Source organism: Egretta garzetta, unplaced genomic scaffold (assembly GCF_000687185.1).
Source record: "Egretta garzetta isolate BGI_Z169 unplaced genomic scaffold, ASM68718v1 scaffold573, whole genome shotgun sequence".
Taxonomy (NCBI): Eukaryota; Metazoa; Chordata; class Aves; order Pelecaniformes; family Ardeidae; genus Egretta; species Egretta garzetta.
The window spans coordinates 611,436-634,170 of NW_009259180.1; the positions used below are offsets into that span (position 1 = coordinate 611,436).

Here is a 22,735-nt window from a genome sequence, read left to right on the forward strand (position 1 = left end):
ATTTTTAGTCACCTCTCTGTATTCACAGATGAACCAATAAATCTGAATTTTGCACGTGATTTTTCACTTAAATATAATGAAGTTGCTTTTATGTATAGGTATTTCAAGCATTTACTTTGTTTTATCTTCTCATCCTAATGTCCTCCCATATTCATATGTTTCACTCATTAGCTTAACTGATTTCTGGGGGGGTGGTTAGTGCACTGGGGGGGAGGAGTGTTTCTTCTTGATGGTGAAAGGCGGGTAGTTCATAAAGAAGCCTTTATTCATGTACAGACCAGGGTGGATTTAGAATTTTGCCTCCTTTACATGTGAAGAATACTTCTTGCTTGGAGAACTGTATTTATAGATCTATTACAACCTGTCCTGCTGATGCATTTCAGGTGTTACATGTCTCTATAAACGTTATTGCAATCAAGAACATGGATAATGTTTTCCTAAGCCGTTCCTACTTAAAAAAGAAGTTTGCATTCATTGTAAAATGAAGAGGCAGATCACTTTGAAACAGATTTTTTTTTTTTGCAGTCAGCAAATAAGCAGAAAAGTGTTTTGTTTTTTTTAAATTAGAACGTTTAATATTGTGTGTTAATTATGTAGTGCCATTTTTCCTGATGAGAGTAAATGCATCTCAATTAGTGCAAGTTTCTCAAATAATCATTGTATTGTTTTTCTGTTAGATAACTCAGGATGATATTAAGAAAACATACGGTGGATCTTCCGGAAGCAGAGGCTATTATTCCAGTGCTTTTGCTAGGTTAGTAGTACTGCAATATTACTTTTATTTCTGGTGGTGTTTTAGTGTAGACAAATGAATGGCCAAGATGCATGTGCTTTAACATGGTAGCTGAAAATTAATAATAGATGCTTCAAATAGTTGCAAAAACTATCCTAACTGCTGGTTTAGATGACTAAAACAATGTGATAATTATTTTTTTAAATTGTTTCTGGTTAGTGTATTGTTAAGATACGTGTGACATAGCTCCTTACTGGAAAAAAACAAGATGACTTTTGAAGTCAATATTGTCTTCCTGTCTGATAAATTCAGATAACTATTTGTTTCTCCACCAGCTCCACAAATGCATACATGCTGATATATAGACTGAAGGATCCGACAAGAAATGCAAGTAGGTATCTTGTTAACTAGTAAGATTCTGTTGTGGAATAAGGAGATGTTTTACATGTGTTGAGTCCTAATTTTTGAGGATGGTGGTAATAGTATTTTTAGGGTAAGCTAATGTAATTTTCCTATAGGAAGCCTTCTTTTATAGCTTTTCATTACTCTTCTTATAGTAAACCTTTATGGATCATTAGGAGGTCATCACAAAATAAAATTTTCTAATTTTTTAGTATTTTGGATATAATGGAAATGGGGAACAGATACACTAGTCGACACTGAATGAAGTATAATGTAATGCTCTATTAGTGTCACAGTTGATAGTGGAATGAAAAAATTATTCACTTAAGAACGAGTATGTCAGAACCTCATAATGACAAAGTCTTACACTGTATAACCAGCCCTTATTATTTGTGTTTCAGTTAGGAGGTGAGACAATATACTGTAAGTTATGTAGTCAGAAACAAATCTTGGATTTCAGTCTTTTATTCCCCTCATATTTGATTTAGTTCACCAAGGCTTAGTGTATGCCTGTCCCCATGTGATAGCTGACAGGTTGATTGATCTTTGAGATATGTCACAGTGCAAAATGAAGTTTCTATTTGGATTCAAAAAAGGAACGTCTGGTTCAAGGCTTCTTTCAAATATTGGCTAATTTCGTAGGCTCTTAGACTGTTCAAATTACTAATAATTGTAAACTTCCAGGATTTCTCTTCTTGTATGTTTTTTAATCATAGAATGTTTGGGGTTGGAAGGGACCCCTAGAGGTCATCAAGCCCAACCCCCCTGCAGTGAGCAGGGACACCGCTAACTAGATCAGGTTGCTCAGAGCCCCGTCCAACCTGGTCTTGAATCCAACCTGGTCTCGAATGTTTCCAGGGATGGGGCCTCCACTACCTCTTTGGGCAACCTGTTCCAGTGTTTCACCACCCTCATTGTGAAGAATTTCTTCCTTATATCCAGTCTAAACCTACCCTGGTTTAGTTTAAAGCCATTACCCCTTGTCCTGTCACAGCTGGCCCTACTGTAATAATACTGTATTATTTGCTTGAAAACACTAATGTTTCTAATTTCAAATCTGAGCACACCAGAATGATGCAATAGTAAATGGAAGTTCAATAGACCTTTTTTTAACTAACATCAAAATAGAAGGAAGAGTGTTAGTTTGCTGTTTTCTTCTTCTTGTTAATCCCTTGTTAGAAGCACAGCTGTCAAAAGGATACCAGAAGAGCAGTGGCTCATCAGCAGTGTACCTGTAAGAATCAAGTATTTTGTTAATATTCTAACTGGCTGAATCAAGCCAAAGATTCACTTGGTTGCAGTATCAAAGCTGTGTTTATTTTTTCTTAAAGGAAAAATTCAATAGTCTGCCCTTAAAAAGGGAAATTTGTTGGCTGAAGGTAGGCTGTGTGTAGACTGTTCTAAGTTTTTGAGGTGTATATAGTTCAGTTGCTAGAACTTTTAATAACCTGATAAGCACAAAAAAATCCTGTCAGTGAGTAATTTTTCCTAGTAGCTTGAGCAGATGTGAAGCCACAGTAACTTTCAAAGGCAGGTAAAATACCTCTAATACCCCTGCATTCCTCTTTTTCTTTTTTTTCTTTTTCATTAAATGCTCAAGAGGTCTTAAAATCATGCTTTGTAGGTAGACTATTTTGATAGCAGGATTTTTTAATTCTTAATTGGTAAACTGAAATTACACATTATTTAATAGGGGAGAATCTCACAATTGAAACCTTTGACACCTCACATTGTGTAGGTAGGTCTCTTTGGGGCATGCTTAGTGGTTTTGAAGAGCATGCAAGTGTGGAAAAGACTTGTATGCTTGAGAGTGTAACACACCAGCCTGTAATGCCTCCAGTGGAGGAGGGAGTAAAAGACCTTTGAAAATAACAATTTGTTTATCTTCTGCTAAATCTGTAAAAACCACTCACCTCCCTCCTAAGTTAATCTGCTTCCTTTAACTGCTTCTTTTGGGGTAAAAATTCTGAATTCCACCATGAGAAACTGTCATTGACTGTTAGCAAAAATAAGGAAAGAAATTGGCAGTGCAAGGATGGACAAAACACTGCAATTGGTGTTTTTTGGACTACAAACTAAAAAAATCCTAAGCTTATACTATAAATTTTATAAAAAAAAAAAAAAAAAAAAACCACCTAAAATTAAAGTAGACTTGCAACTACTTCTATATCAGTATATTTGAAAAAGTGGTTTATGATACTTGGAGCAAATTTGTAATCTCATTTCAACAACCCAATAAACACAAACCATGTTTAATTTTAGCAGCAATCTATTTCATCACACATAGAGTACTTTCAGACATGTTATTATTTTCTACTTTTCTACTTTTTTCTACTTTTTTTCTTCTACTTTTCTACTATTTCCTCAATGAAGACGAACAATGGTATTTTCTTTGAGGAAGTTGGGAGGGGAAAACCTAAGTATCTTACAAAATCAATTTTGCTCGCTTCTGTTTTGGAGAATTCATGATACAGGGGACAGTGCAGTTATAAGAATACATTATTTGGTTTTAAAGTAACTATCTGAAGTAGATGCTCTATAGTTTTTGAAGTGGCTTCAACACAAGAAGGATGCTGTTAAAACAAAGCCTTTTATCAACAAATTGATAAAATAGTAAGTCTTAAAAGCAACAAAAATAATACTGTTTCAACATTTGAATCATTGAAACAATATTATTCATTCTGAACAAGAAGGGATTGTAAATTATACGAAGCTTAAAAACAAACAGCAGCCATAAAGAAAGTCTTTGGGTCAAGAGCTGTCTTTGGAAATAGATTTTCCTGTGAGTGCTATGATTGTTAGTTCCTCGACAAGTAAATAAAGCAATGGAATCTGCTATTCAGATTTCTTGAACATGCCAAACCCATTTTTAAACCTGAAAAATTGTGCCCAATTCCTTGCGATAGGGGTGGCATCAGGATTGCGAGACAACTGTATTTGCAAAAGCTGATGGTTTTAAAACTTGATGAAGTATTGCATGTTCTGGTTTTGTTTCTTATGAAACAAAATATCATTAAGTACGCTAATCTGTATTAAGTGCAATACTTATTTTACCACAATATAAACGATACCTTGTAACTTCTGTTATCAGCCAATTTACTTTCTAGAAGAGAATTTACCTTTATTGTAAAAACAAGCTCAAGTGTGGTCACCAGTCTCAGTGTATTTCTTTACAACAGCAAAGCTTCTGTTACTAATACTGGAATATTAATCTTGTGCTAATAGCATTTTCTTGTGTTGCTGATGTATAATTAGAGGGAATAAAAGGCTGACTTCGGTTTTGTTTAAATAATGAAAAAGAGAACAGGACATGGTATAGTGGGAAGTTTGGGTGGAAAAGAGAGAGAGAGAGGAAGAAGGCAAGATAACTATTAAATATACCCATCATTCCGAAGATGATGTCCACCATGGAAAATTTTCTTTTATAAAAACTATTGCTTTGTTTTTACTCACAGAGTTTCTTGAGGCACATGAGTATCCAGAGCATATTAAACAATTGGTACAGAAAGAGAGAGAATTGGAAGAACAAGAAAAGAGGCAACGTGAAATTGAGCGCAACACTTGCAAGGTTAGAATTTCTGCTGAATAAAGTAACAATACGTTTATAGAAGAACTGTTTCTAGAGTAAATAGTAGTTTTTTACTACGATACAAGCACTCTTTTGTGATAAGTGTATTTGTATTAACTCTTTAAAACTAATAGTACATCTTTTGGAAGTCTGTGCACAGTGGAGGCATCTGTTAGAGGTATTCACAAGAGATATTTTGTTGAGTTAATGTCTTCATGTGAATTGGAATTATAACCAAAACAAAACTGCAGTTAATCTGACATCACTTGATTTGAGCAAAATGAATTCCGAAGAGTATGTAATTAAATCTTTTCCTATTGTGACCCGTTTGCTTTCTGAAATGTTGTTTCTTGAACAAATTTAACATAATTATTTGGAAGAAAGAGCGGAATATTTTTCCAACCTTAAATTCAATAGTAACAAACAAAATATGATGTCTGTGACTTACAAGCATGACAGTCAGGTGGTCTACCTATGAATGAAGTGATTGTTTTATTAGAATGTTCTCTATGGTTGCAAAATATGTCACTGTATGTAAAAAAAGAATTTCACATTCATTGCTCCTATGTGCGTTTTGCTTGGGAGGATTTGCATGCTGCCTACAATTTAAAGATATTCTGGTTATAGGTGACATGCCCTAGCTTGCAAAAGGATATAAATGTACATATATATATATACACACATATACACACCAGTGCTATCTGCTGTGCCTTTGATGTTTTCTATCTGCAGTTGTGTAACCAGCTGAAAGGAAACTGCCCTATAGGTGAAGTAGATCATATATATAGCGTTGTAAATTTAAATGTACTCTAATATGAAAGGTATTTGCAAATACCTTCATGTGATAATTTTTCTTCCTTTTGTATTTCATAGATTAAATTGTTCTGCATGCATCCTACAAAACAAATAATGATGGAGAACAAATTAGAGGTTCATAAGGATAGGACACTGAAGGAAGCTGTGGAAATAGCTTACAAGGTATGCTATGCATAACAATAGTTCATTTGTTAGATGTAATTTTTTTTTCTGCTGTTGTGTATCTTCAGTTTTTAAATTTCTAATGCTGTGGGAGTGTTTGTGGAGGGTTGGTTGCGGGTTTTTTGTCGTGGGTCATTTTTGGGGGTTGTTTTGGGGGTTTTTGCGGTTCAAGTTGGGGATTATTGATTGAGTTTTCTGTTAGTAGCCATCAGATGATTTCTGATCAGAATGATATAGCCTGCCCTTCTAAAAGGCAGTATGATTTTACATACCCTTATTTTAAAATCAGACAGTGAGAGCTGCTGTTAGACTTACCATAGCCTCAGTAAGTTAAAAGAATTCTCAATGCTTGTATTTGTACTGCAGTAAAAATGTTGTATTAGCTATGTAGTAAGAGAATTCTTTCAAGAAACTTCCTGCATAGCAAATACAGTAATATCAGTGGGCACCAAAGCATCTGTTGATCTTTGGCTTCTAAAAACAGGTGGAAGTTGGAGATATTTATTCTTGCTTGCCTGCTTGTACTCTTTGGTTCTTGCCATATGTGTCTCTGGCTGGGACAGTACCAGCAAGGCTGTTGCAGATTTGGAAAATGTTAACAACTTGAGATGCATGGAAGATAATTAGTGGATAGGACTTCTTCAGGCCTTTAAGATGCTGTTTGGTATAACTGATAGGCAATGTATTCCTCTGCATATGCTTCTGGGATGTGTCTTCATGTGCTTCTAGACGTATTTATCAAACTTCCCTCTTCTCTGCATTTTGACACAGGTTTCTCCTTTGATTTTGAAAACGTATATATATTGTATGATGTATGCCTATGCTTTTTCTAAAATCAAATTTGAAATTTGTGAATTGAAAGGATTCCTGGATGTGCATGTACTGAGATATTTCTTGCTTACAAGGGAAAAACTAAACTCACAAACAATTAGTAAATGTTCTGCGTTGTTGGTTTTTTTTGTGTGTGCTCCATTCAGCTAATGGATTTAGAAGAGGCTGTTCCTTTGGATTGCTGTCGTCTTGTCAAATATGATGAGTTTCATGACTACTTGGAACGATCTTATGAAGGAGAAGAGGATACACCAATGGGTTTATTACTTGGAGGTGTCAAATCAACGTACATGTTTGACTTACTGTTGGAAACGAGAAGACCTGACCAAATTTTCCAGTGCTATAAACCTGGTGGTAAGACATGTAATTACATAGAGGCAAAGATAGACTGAAATCATGTATTGCGTGATGGCGTGAAAATAAAACTTGTAAAACAGAACTTTCATTATGATGTGTGAAAGAAGAAAAACTTCGTTGTACTAAATTTTATGGAGTCAGTACTCAGAACTACATACTGTGCTGTGTTGCCACCTTGTTTATAATTGAAGCAGTTCTAAAGTATACTAAAATTTGTCTTAACTGTGGAACATTTTTGGCTCTGGCATTAAAATTGATCTGAAAATGAAATTCTGAAATTGCACTGCTCTTCAAATTTGTTATTGTTTATATGTATTTAATGTAACCCCTTAATGAGTACGTCAGATAAGCATATGTGTGTTTTCTTTGCCTGTTGAATTCTCTTGTATATGTAGGTTTGTTTTCTTTTTTCTCTTCCCTACAGAGGTCATGGTAAAGGTTCATGTAGTTGACCTGAAGACTGAATCTGTTGCTCCTCCAATAAGTGTACGAGCTTATTTGAATCAAACAGTTTCAGAATTTAAACAGCTAATTTCAAAGGTAATTTACAGTTGTTAGGGACTTGTATTACAGTTTTAATTTGTTCTGACTGTAAAAATGTGTCATAATTTCAATACCTAAAATGAAAGCCTACATCTTTTGCAGTTTGTACTGCATCGTGTCCAGTAGGGATTAGCTTAGTTTTTACAGTTGAGCTTGCCTATCGGTTCACTGCTGCCAAAAGCAGCCATCTCCTTCTTGCCTCCATCCAGGTTCTACCCTGGCTTTTGCAGAAGCTTAGCCACTGTCTGGCCATATTGCTTGCTAAATAGTAAGTTTTCTGGGGAAGCTGAAGAGTTGGCTGCATGTTCTTTTGGGTTAGTAACTTGAACCACTGCACTGAGTACCCGTCAGTGTCAGAACTAGTGAACTGTTACCATATAACTGAACCAACATGTAACTTTCCCCATTGGCTTCAGTAATTGAAATGAACATCCTAAGCTGTCCATGTTCTCCCTGCAAACCCTCCTTTTCATCCCAGCAGCCACTTGTTATTAAGATGCAGATTGATTTTTCCATGGTCTTAAACTATGGAATGTTACTGCTTCCACTGAACTGGAAGACAGACATTTTACTCAGTCACTTTGTAAAATAGATCAGTGGTTGGTATAACTTCATAATATTTGTTGTGAATAATTAAGAATTAAGTGAACAGTGTGCAAAACCTGGTGCTTGAGAGTAGGTTTTAATTTTCAGTTGGTTCATGCCCTAAAATAATAAGACAAATTCCTTCTATTACTGGTCATTAACAATTTGCTGGTTCTCTGCAAAGCCAAGCCATTTTAGTCTACTGACCTTTTGGAAAAAGTAATGTTTGCTACATATTGAAGGATGGGGGGAAAGAACTGGGACTGAACAGGTTTGGAAGCTTTTCCCAAATGTTGTCTTCTGCCATTTATAAGTAAATAAACAAACCTTCTCCTTTTCCCTCTGAATAATCTTAAAAAATGCAACACTTGTTCCAGTATTTGAATTATGTATAATGTGCATGTTACCTTACTGTCAATGTCTTATTTTAGGCTACACATCTGCCTGCTGAAACAATGCGGGTAGTATTAGAACGCTGCTACAATGACTTGCGTCTTCTGAACGTTTCCAGCAAAACACTGAAAGCTGAAGGCTTTTTTAGAAGCAACAAGGTACATGCTCTGGTTTTTAAATTGTTTGTTTCATGTATTTGTAGACTTGACTGTTGCATTGTTAAAAGGTATGGATATCTGTATGGAATTTGTAATGGATGACCGTCAGGTATTTCACTATGTACTCTGTGGGGCTTTTTTACGTAGCAAATATTGTGATACTGATGAATACTATAGGCTACAAATGAAACCAAGTGTGTATAACAAGGTAGAGCAGATTCAGAATGGGACATCTGGTTGATACTTAATGGTTCAAATGATGGTGAAGTTAACAACCTTACGATGAAGATTTTTAAGAGTCAACCCTTCTTAGGGAGTGAAGGCTGGCCTATTACTATGAAACCTGCCTAATTTGTTTTCTAAACCTTTTCAACAGCTGTGTCTGCTCTCAGTATTAAAGTTCTTCAGTAACAAATGTCAAAACTAAGAGCAAGGTTTTGGTGGGGTTTTGTCTTAGATTCAGCAATCTTTACGATGCAAATTCCCCCTAGCCAAATTTATATTGTTTTTCCAAAAATAATTCTAATAAATTGTTTCCAATAATAGTTGTGTAATGCATTCAGAAAAAGAGTAACCTAGTACTAAATAAGTTTAATGACATCTGTAGCATTGCCCTTTTTACTGCAGTAGTAATAGCACATATTTTAGCACATTTTGGACATCCTCTGTCTCTGAAATTTAAGCTCAGGAACACACTACCCTCAGTGAAGAAAGATTAGCAAAGGCTTCTAAGGCTTATAGCTGAGCAAAACAATGGCATTGACTTGTTATTCAGTTACTTCAAGCCCTTTTGCATTGCAGATTGTGACTACAACACAGTGGCCTTTGACAGAGGGAAAAGAGAAATTCGTTCCTTTGTGTTCCAGTTTGCACTGCTGCTTACCCATATATACATTTAAAGATTTCTTGTTTATGATATTATAGTAGAAAATAAAGACTGCCAGCTGTAGTTGTGGGGCTCATTGCTACCATAACTAGTGTTAGTGTACAGGTGAAGGTCGCACATGAAGTGATACATAAATACACTTCTGAACATGAAAGTGTTTACTGCAGTCTGGTTACATTTCACTCCAATCTTAACATGATTATGAAAATAAGGAAAAAACAAAATCATTATTGAACTACAGATTCCTTAGTCTGTCTCTTTCTAAACATGTATTCTATTTTTTTTATAAAAGGTGATGTTTTAGTGATACAGTTTCTAATGTGTGCTCAGTCCTATCTGTTTGCTGTTACTGCTTTTACTTTTATTTAAAATAACACTACATGATAAAACACTGTTGGTTTATGTTCAGGTATTTATTGAAAGCTCAGAGTCTTTAGATCGTCATGTGGCATATACGGATTCTCATTTATGGAAACTTTTGGATCGCCATGCAAATACAATCAGACTATATGTTTCATTACCAGAGCAATCACCTGGATCTCAATTTAGACGAGCAGTTTATCAGAAGTCTAGTGGAGATTCAGGCAACTTGGATGAAGCCTGTGAAAGAGTAAAAGGACCTGTAGGTAATATGAAATCTGTAGAGGCAATTCTGGAAGAAAGCACTGAGAAGCTTAAAAGCTTGTCCCTGCAGCAGCAGCAGGAGGGAGACAATGGCGATAGCAGCAAAAGCACAGAAGCCAGTGATTTTGAAAACATTGAATCACCTTTAAATGAAATAGACTCTTCAACATCAGCAGAAAACAGAGAACTTGAAAACCAAATTCAGATTTCCGATCCAGAAAATCTCCAGTCTGAGGAACGGTCAGATTCAGATGTAAATAACGACAGGAGTACAAGTTCAGTGGACAGTGACATCCTCAGCTCCAGTCATAGCAGTGATACTTTATGCAACGTGGACAATGCCCCACTTCCCTTGGCTAACGGACTTGATTCTCATGGTATCACAAGTAGTAGGCGATCAAAAGCAAATCAGGGGAAGAAAGAAACCTGGGACACAGCAGAAGAAGATTCTGGGACAGATAGCGAGTACGATGAAAGTGGCAAGAGCAGAGGAGAAGCACAATATATGTACTTTAAGTCAGAACCTTACACTGCAGATGAAGGTTCAGGAGAAGGGCAAAAATGTATGTATTCTTTTTTTAAGTGTCTTAAAATAATCCAGCTTTTATTACTACTTAATTCATACTGTGTTAGTAAGTCTAATGACAGTATTGAAAAACTTGGTTATATGTCAAATTAAAGCTAATGAAAGTGCAAAGATGGGACATGGTGTCATGTTCAGCAAAAATCTAGCCTAATTTTGATCTTGCAGTAAGTGATTACATATTTGAACAGTGTCTGCTTTTTTGCTTTTAAGAAAATGAAAAGCTACCTCTGATACATCTATTTATATTGAAAGTGTTTTCTAGAGAACAAGCTGAGTTGTCTTCCAGTGAAAGGAAAATAGTTGCATGTGATGATGATGATGATGTACCTGTTTCAGAATGCAGTTATTTACTGTAGTTTACAGAGCAATAATTCTGTTGACAAACCTGAAAAATCCTAGTCATTTGGCTGTAAAGAAAATTCAACTGTATTTGATATTGATTGTTTAATTCAATAGACTGTTGCTTGTCACTGACTGAAGTACAGTAGCTGCAATGAAGTATGTGGCTGACAAAAATGTTTGAACAAGTTCAGTGTAAGAGCCTAAGTAGTACATTAATTGTTATAAAGATAAATAATTTAAACAATGCTCAGTACCTGTGTATGTCTTATAACTAACAGTAGAATAATTAAAGACTAGAAGGATGTAAGATAAATATTTGGAAAGGCAAAGGTTTTTCTGTCAATTCCAAAATCCTGATGTAATAATAATAGATAGAGAGTAAACTCTTTTTTTGCTGACATTTTTTTTGTGAATGAAATTTTCTTTTTTAAAATGACAGAGAAATCTAATTGCAGCTATTAAAGTTTTAATAAAATTACTCCTTTAGCCTGGGAGGGTCTTTCCTTGGGGCTAATCTTGAACTACTTTAATTTTTCCTTTTTTTTTGGTAGTTGGACTAGTTGGATGCAAGAATTACTTGTTTACAGTAATTTTGACACTTTCATAGTATGCTGTATAAATGATTATCCTGAGGGGAAAGCTTTTACATATTTTTAGTATGGCAATATGAATGGATTTATAATTCAAATAATGTCTTTGTTCAGAATAGCAATTTTTTAATTCTAATGAGTCATGACACAATCATACTGTAGTTTGTAGTGTTGTCCAAATTGCATACATTAAGAAACACAGTTTCTAAAGATAGACTATATACTTTAATTTCCAGGATTTCACATTACTACAGTGGCTGTTCCTTAATTACAAAATTGTTCCATTAAAAAGTCCCTAGTCTAATCTAGACATGAGTTTACCTTGTGATATCCTGCAGCCTTCCAGAACATGTAGTTAACCAAACTTTTAATTGTGAAAGCCAGGAGAAGAAAAAAGGTTTGGTGGCTTGTGCCTGGCCAGCCCCAACTCAGAAGCACTTCTGTCTCTACTGTGAAGCAGGGGAAACCTGTTAGGAGGATTATCTGCAAACACTCCCTCTGATTCTCTCTATTTGTTGTCTTACCGAATGGAGAAAACACTGCTTTGCTCCACTGCTTCACTGATTGCAAAATAAGGCAGTTTGGAACTGCTATGTCTTCCAGGAGTATCTACCCATAAACACTTAAAATACAGCAAAGTTCTTAAAGGTTACAGTAACACCCTCAGATAAAATGTAAATTGTGGACATTAACTATAATTCTGACTTCTCAGTACTGTTTTGCTGCAAGTGATAACTGTGAATGTATGGAAATAATACACTAGAGTGCTTTTTTTGGTAGTGCGATGTTTCATGCCATTTTTATCTTTATTTTTGCTTAGGGCTGATGGTGCATGTTGATAAAAGAATTACACTGTCTGCTTTCAAGCAACACTTGGAGCCTTTTGTTGGAGTTCCATCTTCTCACTTCAAAGTCTTTAGAGTCTATGCCAGCAATCAAGAGTTTGAGAGCGTTCGGCTGAATGAGACACTTTCATCATTTTCTGATGACAATAAGGTTATTCAGAAGTTATTTTGAATCATTAAAAAATATATTGGTGCAATATAGACAAACTTAAGAACATAACTTACAACTTTTTGTTAACTTGTGGGGTGAAGTCATTACATTGGTCTTGGCAGTGTGTTACAAAAGGTAATTTTGATTTTGATATCAATTCTAATGGATACTCCTTTTGCCTTCTAGATAACTATTAGACTCGGAAGGGCCCTTAAGAAGGGTGAATACAGAGTCAAAGTCTATCAACTTTTGGTAAATGAGCCAGAGGTAAGGTGTTGAGTATTTTAAGATTGACTTATGAAAATACTAATAATTGCCCTGACCAAGGTTTTTCTCCGAAATATTGGGGGGAAAAAGAAAGTCCCTCTTTTCTCTGCATTTTCCTACAAGTTCTCCTGGATTTAGAAAGGGAACTTGAGATTATTTGTGTTTATGCTGTTCCAAGTTTACAATTGGAATGTGATCTACAGTATCTCTCTTAAGTGTCTCTATTTCTGCAGTGTAGATGGAGGGCAAATGAAAATAATTATTTGTTTCCCTTAAATATATGAAAGTTATGTAGAATTCTTTCCCAGTAAGAAACTGGTTTTGCTTATGGTTGCGGTTTTCAGTAATGTTGTATTGATATGATTTGTTGCATTCATGCAGTACAGACGGTGCTTATCGGAATGATTAGCTTGGATAATCATCCTCTCTGCAGAAGACAAGCCTGAAACAAAATGCCTCTCTTGCAATAACTCAGCTCACTTGCTTATTACATCTTTTGGAATGTGAAAAGTATAAAAGTGATTTCATTATGTAGATTGCCATCTTTAAAAGTTGATTTTGCGTGCACCTTAATTTCTGGTTTTATTTTTTGGACCAAACTGCAGAATACATATTAATAATGGATAACCAGGAGAGACTGAATCTGAACTGAGAAAGCAGGGAATAAGATAAATTTAAAAGTAACTTCCAGTCATGGAGTTCTGGTCTGTCTGACCAATGAAAACCAAGAAAGTGGCATTTTCTATTATCATATGGCTTATTTAATTTAAAAGCTCCTGTCAGATTGTTTAGAATGTTAATATAATGGTAGCAAATAGTAATACAGACACAAGACACTACTCCTGCAGTGGTGTGTGTTCAGAGTGTTTGAAGGACCTGTCAAAGGGCTGCTGCTACACAAAGTAGTTAAACCGAATTTTAATTCATTGCCTACCTTGTTCATGAAAATCGTTCTAGTGGTCATTTTGCTAGATGGATGGAGACTGGTCACAAAATATGAACAGGAGGCAAATCTACTTTTTTCTGTTCAAAACATCTGTCTTTAATCACTTTTTATTTATGTTCACAGCCATGCAAGTTTCTTCTAGATGCAGTTTTTGCTAAAGGAATGACTGTCCGACAGTCAAAAGAGGAGCTGCTTCCTCAGCTTCGAGAACAATGTGGCCTAGACTTGACAATTGACAGGTAAAGAGACTGCAATCCGTTGAAGTTGCATGACTAAATATTACTCTAAAATGTGGGTGGTTTTCTGTTGTGGAGAAAGGAAGTTATGAAAGGAGCAGAAATAAGTTGAATTGGATTGTGAATACAAACATCACTTCAGCAATTCTTGGCTTTCATCTCATGTAGAATGATATAGGGAATAATATTTACATAGAATTGCCTGTGTGCAACATGTCTGTGGGTTTAGATCTAAGAAGTTTTATTCTCTCTAAGGATGATTTTCTTCAGAAAGGAGAGCATTAAGTAAATCAGTTCACAAAAAAGCCACCTTCTCTCTAGATAGAGGCTCAGCAGAGATCACTGCAGCAAACTAGCAAACTGCCTCGTGCATTATCACAGAGTGTGTGTATGGCACTGACCCAGCACCACTGGCTGCCTTTTACCCATAATTGGTTACCTCATCAAGGCTGAACTCGCTCTGGGGCCTTGATTCCACATAGTCTCTACGGTCAGTTACAAGTGATGTGGTCTGTGCTGTGGAAGAGCTGACACTCTGTGTTCACTGGAATGAAAAAAAACCTGTAAGATGTGGTAAGCAAGCTGGTGGAACCTTGACATGCCTAAAATCAGGCTGGAGCAAAACATCTGCAGACAAGTGTTGGCCCTTTCCTGTTGGGAAAAGGAGTAGAAATCTAGATTTGGACCAGGTTTTTTTTTCCTTTCCTCCCTATGACTGGGCGAAAGGATCTTTTTTATTGCCATGCTTGGATTATGTTCTCTAGTGCCTCACAATTATGGGTCACATCACAAAATTTGTCTGCTTTTGTGTGTGGAGAAACCATTGCAATTGAAGTTTTGTCCTCGTGTTTAATCTCATTTTAGTTGTTTATACCTCTGTCTATCTCCATATCTAAATTAAAGCTTATACTTTTATATTGTCACTTGGAGTAGATGGAGTAGAACTAAGTACATAAATCAGACACCAATCCTCCTCTAATCCTCCACCTCTACCCTTCTTCCCCACTTTCCCCTCAAAAAATAAAAGGGGGGGGGGGAAAAAAAGAGGAGCAGCAAAATTGTCAGAAGTCTTTGGGAATATTCTGTGTTCTTATCCTAAACAGGAAACTTGTTTTCTTCCTCTAGATCCCCACACATTTCTTGCACTAAACAAGCGCAACACAGGCTTGTTTTCCTTGTGTTCATGAATGATGCAGTACTAAGAGCCAGTAGTGATACCTTGCTGTTTCAGAATGCTAAACTCATTCCTGATAAACCAACCCAAATCTTACATAAATTAGTTGTATTTCAGTTTTGTCAGAAACTATTTGGTTTTCATCTCTGGCAGTGGTGTTTATGAGTAGGCAAAAACTCAAGTGTTTTTGTCCTGATATGCTTTCAGGTTTCGCCTACGAAAGAAAACCTGGAAGAACCCAGGCACTGTGTTTCTGGATTATCATATCTATGAAGAAGATATCAATATTTCAAGCAACTGGGAGGTGTTCTTAGAAATACTTGATGGTAATATGATATAGCGTCAAGAGAAAGTAAAGATGATGTTAGAGATTTTTTTTTTCTTTAGACAACATTGGAAAAAGTACTTTGCTTTTTGCCTTTTTTAAAGACTATTACTGAAGTTTTAATAGCATTTTATCAGAAAAAAACAGAAGCAAAACCAATTAAAAATAATAAAAGCTCTGCACAAAGCTGGGGCAGGATTGTGCAAGTGCAGATTTCCTGTGGCTGCGATGTCTAAAGTTCTAAAAGCAGTACTGTTTTGTAGGTTTATTGGAAACTTTTGGACATACTGTACTGCTGTAGGAAGGTTTTCTTCATGTGTATGTCTTCATTGTACATAAAAAACATAGGAATACCTATATAGTAGACTTTTATTTGTATTTAATTTTTGGACTAGTATTGGTGATGTTTGTAATTAGCTGAAATATATGTGTGTGTGTATTTGGTTTTAAAGTCAGCACAGCTGTTCAGTCATTTAGTATTTTTTTGGACAGGGGTAAAAAAACCACTCATCTGTCATGAAGTGCTAACTTTTTTAACAGACCTTGGTCATCAAAACAACTTTGGATCAAACATTAGAGAGCAGGTTGCTTCTTAAATTCTGCTTGAATATCTTTAAAAACATGGCATTTCTTAAGCTATCCTTTGCATATACACTTAAAATTTGGATTCTGAATGCAAAAGCATCATTTAAGGGGGGGGTGGGGGGGGAGTAGGCCATGTTGGTTTTCTTCTAGGTTAACAGATATTTCTATTAATGGATAGATGAAGAATGTGAATTCCATTCATTTGGGAACTTTCTTCACAAGCATACCTGGCTTAAGAAGTCTCATTTAGCTGCTGCTCCAGTATTTTGGCAGCTGTGTTCAATCCTGGTGTTTTTAATTTTAAGAAAATTGTACCAATGCAAGTACAAAAATTTGAAAATAACATGGGAGGTTCAGGAGCCCTGTTGCTTCCTATAGACATATGTGTCACTCATGTACCCGCTGCTGCCACGGAGGTTGTTGGAAGAGTGTGTGTCAGATCAGGGCCTGTAAGGCCTTCCACCATCACCATTGCTTTCACCTTGTTCTTCAGCTAAACACTGAAGACATAAGGCAGTTAAATAAGGCAACTTAGAATAATTTGCAGTTAAGTTTCTTAGCATAGCAGCTTTACATCGTGCTGTTGCAGACTTAAATTAGTTATTCTCTGGCTCTCAAGAGAACTTCTCTAATTGTCTCTTACTTGAAATAAATGCCAAGAAGCACTAGGTGGCTGTATCTTCTCTTTGGGCAATAGGTTACTGTTGAAAGGCAGCACAAATGTAGTCATAGGCAAGATTGTAGAATGCATTTGGGGGAAAAGCTTAAACAGTGATGGTGGTTTCACACAAAACGAGCATGTAATGGTAGACATAAATGTTTGAGCCAAAAGTTCTGCCTGCTTAATTACAAAATTACAGACTGATTTAAAATAAAAATAGAATCAGCCCTTTGTTGCCACTTCTGCTTATCTGATTGCAATGTTAACATTATTACCCTGTCAGCCAGGGGAAGCTGTTACCTGAAACTGCTATGAAAGGGCTGGAGGCAGTACATACTAAAACTCTTCAAGGTGGTAGGTGTAAGGCAGGCTTTAATAGCAAGTGTATAGTTAGTGTGTGAAATCTAGAAGTCAAACGTGGAAAGCTTATTTTAGTAAAGAAAAGTGAAGCACATGAATAAATACCAGATTGCTGAGGAAGGTCTCAATGAAATGCAAGGTCTGGAGGTCAGCCCCTGATTAGGTGGATAGATGTATGCATAGCTGAGCTGGGTGTGATGGAAAAGTGTGCTCTTGAGTAAATTGCATGGCTCGTAAGAGATGCTGCCTATGAAAAATTCCTTGAAAGGAGTTGATAACAAAGAAAAGTTCAACTAAATCCTAGTCCAAGCCCCCATCCCCCCCCACCACTTTTTTTTCTTTCATTGACTACTTGCAGCAGACTTACCGGGTTAGTTAGGTGATGTGTGCATACGTAGTGCACTCTTCCATATTTTAATATATTATGGAAAAGCCCTACTTTTAAATAGAATATTTTGTGACGTTAATCTAACACATTTCTTTCTTTCCTAGGAGTAGAAAAGATGAAATCCATGTCACAACTTGCTGTTTTATCAAGACGATGGAGGCCATCAGAGATGAAACTAGATTCTTTCCAGGAAGTAGTGCTAGAAAGCAGCAGCGTTGAAGAATTAAAAGAGAAGGTATAATGTGTAACATGATGCAAGCTCCTTGTGGTTTTTAAGAGCCTTATTGATGTCCTCTGTTGGGAAGCAGAGAAATGTCATAGCTGCAAAAATCTTGTTGCGTGGTGATTATTTTTTTTTCCCAGGAACGAGACCCTGTCCCATCCTATTACCAAAGCCATATGAATTACCAGCTTTAGTTCTTCATTTCATATAATGCTCTGGTATCAAAGTATTCAGGTAAACGCATGCAAAAAAAGAAAAAGGCTTATCTTGAAGTTTAAGAAGCATAATATTATCTGTGTCTCTTATCCTTGAAAAACACACGTTTAAGAAAAGCTAAACTGTTATCACTTTATTTTTTCAAGCCAATATTTTGGTGTTCCAAAATACCAAACCTCTCAGCCTTTTCATGCGTGAATGTGACAGCTGTTGCTCAGGGACGGTGTAACTACCAAGTAGATTGAACTGTATTTTGATTGGGAAGAAATATGGCTCTGGTATGGGGTTTTTTCCCTTAGGACCAGAACCCTCTAACAGGTAAGCAGTCGTGCTGTCCTAGCAGAAATCTAGAGTAGAAGCGTGTCTCATATTGAGACTGTTTTATTCATCTCATATATCAAAGTGTTCCGCTCTTAGAGGAATGGTTATTTATGTGTAGCAATACCCAGATGTAAGAAGGCCACCTTGGATGTTGAGGTCAGCAAAAATCCTAGTATCAGTGAAGTCTGCTGAAGTCTTACCTTACTAAAACACTCAGCATTTGTAAGTTAGGGGTTAGCTCATAGGCTGGAAAGAGGAGCTTTGTTCAGCTACTGTAGGGGAACAGCCTTGGATTTGCGTATGTACAGAGATGAAGCTATGGACTGATTTCTTAAATTCTTCATGTAGAAATGAAGTTACGACTACAGGTTCTTGCATGTGATCTTCAAGATTTCCTCTTCACTTCTGTATGAAGAAAGGGTTGGCTTTTTTTCTTGTTTTCTTGTCTTAAGAATTGATACACAGGGAGCAATTTTAGCAGCATTCTCTCTGAGACCTTAATCTTTTTATTCCTGACAGTAATAAATTTGAATTTGACACAGCTGTAGTAACAGATGTGTTCAGCTAGCCCTTTTTTCAGACAAATTTTATTAACAGTGTAGAGCTAATACATTTTGGAATTTGTCTGGCTTTTGTCAGTATTGTTTATTTATCCTAGTTTCCAAAGGGAATAAAAGAGTTAGAAAATTATACTGACTGTTAGTGTTTTTTTCACCATCAGTTTAATTTGAACACATCTGTTTTAACAGCGGATTTGAAGGAGGCAAGAATCTTAGAGAGGAGATCTCTTCAGGTGTTGGGAAAGTAAGCAGCCAGAGATGAATGCAGATCTAAGTTAGTGTCCGCATTGCCATGGGGACGAGACCACAGCCTGCGCTTGAGTTAAGGGCGAGGCAGCGATGAGCCTGTGTGCACCGTGAGGCTGCTCAGCGGAGGGAGGCTGACCCTCTGGTGGGCGCTCGGTAGGACCGGGCAGCAGGGGATCATGCGCTCTCTGCGCCAAGGAGATGCGCGGCAGGGGCGGCTGCAAGGGGGAAGAGCAGCCAGCGGTGCTTGCTGGGGAGTTGTGGGGTTGTACGGTAGGAAGCGCAGGTGTGCGGAGATGGGTTTGTCACGCGTATTTCATGGCTTTGCCTGATCCCTGGCTGACTTGATGATAATTTTCATTTCATACAGGGAAGCTGCTGAGCGCTAATGGATAAGCATGAAGGTTTGACGTGAGGCAGTTGGTCTCTTTGTATCTTGGAATTTGGATTATTTAATTAATTGTTAACTTTTTTCTGTCACCCCCTTCACTGTTAAGGGAAGTATGATCACAGCAAGTGTCACTTGTGACACACTAACTTCAGAAATGCAAAAAGTTTATACCTTGTCACTGGTTTTGTATGAATACTTTGGATCATTGAAGGCTTTCAGATAACTTCCTTGACTTCTAGATTTGGCAGGTCTGTTGTCGTTATGTATATGCTACGTAACGTTGTTGCGGAATAGTATTAAACCCACCATTTTTCTTCACTTTACAGCTCAGTGAAATAAGTGGAATACCCTTAGAAAACATAGAATTTGCAAAGGTAAGTAAGATTTTACCTACTTTTACCTTTTAATGGCATGGGTTGGTGATTATGAATTTGTTTTATTCACCAAGTAATTGCTTCCTCTCAGGGTAGAGGAACATTTCCATGCGACATTTCCATACTAGAGATTCACCAAGACTTGGACTGGAATCCTAAAGTATCTACATTGAATGTCTGGCCTCTGTACATTTGTGATGATGGTGCAGTAATATTTTATCGGTATGTATTTTATTACAGTAAACCATGCAAAAAAAATCTATATATAAGATTTGAGAGGTGATGTAATCAGCAGAAGCATAAAATTTGTCTTAAAGGAAAGAGGGTTTAAAACACAGAGCTGAAATGTTTGTGCTTCTCAGCTTCCTAAGAACCTGAATATTAATTGTTTATTGTCTAAGAAAACAAGCACTGCACCCTTTTACTCAGTCCTTCCTCCCAAACTGTTGAAAGTAAAGCTGAACGCAAAACTAGTTGCGATGCTTGAGTGTATATCTAGATTTAATCTCTTAAAATGGACCCATATCCCTTGTGGAGTCTGAGACTCTTGCCATAGGTTTTAGAGAGCAAGATTTTATTTTCTGAGTTTTATTTCTTTGAGAAGTTACCATGGCTTCTTTGGAAAAAAAAAAAAGGATGTTACAATGAAAATTTTGTTAACATCAAAATCGCTCATCAGCTTGTGGCAATAACCTGGGGGTGCTATTTGAGGGTGAAGCTTGAAAATTGTCATTTCTGCTAAACTTGGTGGGCAGGGCAACCTCACGAGAACACAGTGCTCCTACTGTATTTTTCATAATTACATGTGAGTTTGGGGCAGCAGCTGGTTGATAATGTGCTGGCCTTGAAGAAAAAGATTTGGGAGAGGGGCTGGCTGATGTGCTGCTTCCAGCTGTTGGCACTGCAACCAAATAAAGAGCAGGATCGTCGTTGGCTATACGGAATAGGAGTTCCCAGGTAGATGGGGGAGTGCAGGCTTGTTTCTGTGGCTTTTCCTTGGGTCTGCTGTCAGTTAGAATACCAAATGTCTCTGTTAGAAAAGCAGGTTTATAGACAGGTTGTTCGTTTCTGGAGAAGAATAAAAACAACCTGTAAGGAGTATTATGCTTAGTTGTGGTTTTTATTAAGTTGCTCCAAGTGAAAGAATTACAGAAAGCCAATTATGGTTGTTGTCTTAATCTGAATGTTAACATCTATTTTCATTTTAGGGATAAAACAGAGGAATTAATGGAATTAACAGATGAGCAGAGAAATGAACTGATGAAAAAAGAAAGCAGCAGACTCCAGAAGACTGGACACCGGGTAACCTACTCTCCCCGTAAAGAAAAAGCACTAAAAATTTATCTGGACGGAGCACCAAATAAAGATTTGACTCAAGACTGATACTCGCTATAGCATTTTCCCTGGGGAATTTTTTTGTTTAAAATGAAAAGGTTCACTACTACTGTGTAGTGCCATTACGGCAGGACACTCATTAGGTGTAAAGCGCTGACACCAGCACTGGTTGGGCTGTGTCACCAATCAGCAGCGCAGTGCCCCGTTGGGTCACTGTTTGACTTGGAATCATGTTGTGCACTATAGTCAAATGTACTGTAAAGCTAAAAGGGATGTGCAAATAAAAGATTAGAACTAAAAAGTGGGCGGGGAGGGAAACGAGTGGAAATTTTTGAGGACAGTGTGCACATAGTAGCTAGTGAAACTAGCCTCAAACAGGATACTCATAGCTTAATAATAAAAGCTGTGCAAAGGCCATGAAAGAATCCTTTTTTCTGTTTGTTTCACTGATAACACGCATTACCTCATCAGAGAGTCTGAAGTAAATGTTAACACATTGGTTCTAGGAAAGCAGCAGCAAAGGGTCGAAGATGAAATGGAAGTGCTGCACGTGTAAGGTTTTAGACGATTCTTCCATAGAACAGGTAGGGCGAGGGGCGCCTGCGGAAGGCTGCCGGCGGGGTTGGTGCGTTTTGCAGAAGTGCTGTTGTAAGGTAAACTGGTTTTTAATAGGTTATGGAAGCCGATGAGCAGCTCTGTATTGCGTTCAATGTGTAAATAAAACTTGCCCTAGCCATTCAACAGAACTGCAGTTCAGCTATTTACCATGGTATTTCTTTTCACATATCAACATTCATGGTGTACGTTTGGAAGTATAGTTGCCTATTTAAATTTGTATTCATTTTATGTTTGATGATGCTGGGTACTTTAGGGTTGTATTTCCCTTTGTTAATGAAGTTTTTGTTTCGTTCTGCTACTTTTTGTACATTTTGTTTTTGAGACTATTACAAGTTTGCATCTTCTCCACCCACCGAAAGTCATTTTATTTTTCGCAGAGTTGATTCCGTAGCTATATGTAGTAAAAATATTGGGGCAACCTCTAACACCTCAACATACAGACTTGGTAGTTCAGGTTGTGGTGCAAAGACTGATGCAGTCAACATGATTTCATTGCAAAGCCTAGGAACAGCAATTTTTTGCTTTGGTCCATAAAGATCAATAGAGAACAATTCTCCGTAGTTTTTGGAAAACCACCTAATTTATAACAATCAAAAGATTTTGGTAAACTTTTTCATGCCAGATGCTGTTTACAACAATGAACATGCCAATAAAACATTTGTTCATTCTGTTGTGTTATTTTAATCATTAAATGGTGTGGTTTTTATTTGAAAAATTACGGAATTATTTCATGGAATTACAGACTTTCCCAAGGTGATGTCAGAATTGTAAGGCTGTGTGTGTATATGTGTGTGTATATGCACCCCCACACACGCGTGTGCACATTATTGCAGGACATGTTTTGTAGCCCGTGTGCAGATCCTCTTTACGTATACTCACACCAGATTTGTCTTCAAGTTTCCTTTTCCAGAATTTAATTCCTCGCCAGTGAAAGTTC

The 22,735-nt window shown here is 36.8% G+C and overlaps 1 protein-coding gene across 5 annotated transcripts in view; it reads left to right on the forward strand.

The window, feature by feature from the left end:
* USP47 (ubiquitin specific peptidase 47) overlaps positions 1 to 22,453 on the forward strand; it is a 42,092-nt gene extending 19,639 nt beyond the window's left edge. For 3 of the 5 annotated variants that reach the window (XM_035891258.1, XM_035891257.1, XM_035891259.1), the window contains 16 exons: positions 678 to 754; positions 1,069 to 1,124; positions 4,591 to 4,703; positions 5,577 to 5,681; positions 6,659 to 6,866; positions 7,294 to 7,409; positions 8,429 to 8,548; positions 9,844 to 10,621; positions 12,397 to 12,572; positions 12,759 to 12,839; positions 13,909 to 14,024; positions 15,403 to 15,521; positions 17,619 to 17,749; positions 19,798 to 19,845; positions 19,937 to 20,067; positions 21,054 to 22,453. In XM_035891258.1, coding sequence (XP_035747151.1) covers positions 678 to 754; positions 1,069 to 1,124; positions 4,591 to 4,703; positions 5,577 to 5,681; positions 6,659 to 6,866; positions 7,294 to 7,409; positions 8,429 to 8,548; positions 9,844 to 10,621; positions 12,397 to 12,572; positions 12,759 to 12,839; positions 13,909 to 14,024; positions 15,403 to 15,521; positions 17,619 to 17,749; positions 19,798 to 19,845; positions 19,937 to 20,067; positions 21,054 to 21,228 — 2,550 coding nt within the window. In that variant the 3' untranslated portion in view covers positions 21,229 to 22,453. Of the gene's footprint in view, positions 1 to 677; positions 755 to 1,068; positions 1,125 to 4,590; positions 4,704 to 5,576; positions 5,682 to 6,658; positions 6,867 to 7,293; positions 7,410 to 8,428; positions 8,549 to 9,843; positions 10,622 to 12,396; positions 12,573 to 12,758; positions 12,840 to 13,908; positions 14,025 to 15,402; positions 15,522 to 17,618; positions 17,750 to 17,877; positions 18,272 to 19,797; positions 19,846 to 19,936; positions 20,068 to 21,053 lie in introns of those variants that run through there. The other 2 variants (XR_004841591.1, XM_035891260.1) reach the window with 2 other exon arrangements.
* Positions 22,454 to 22,735: the final 282 nt, after the last annotated feature.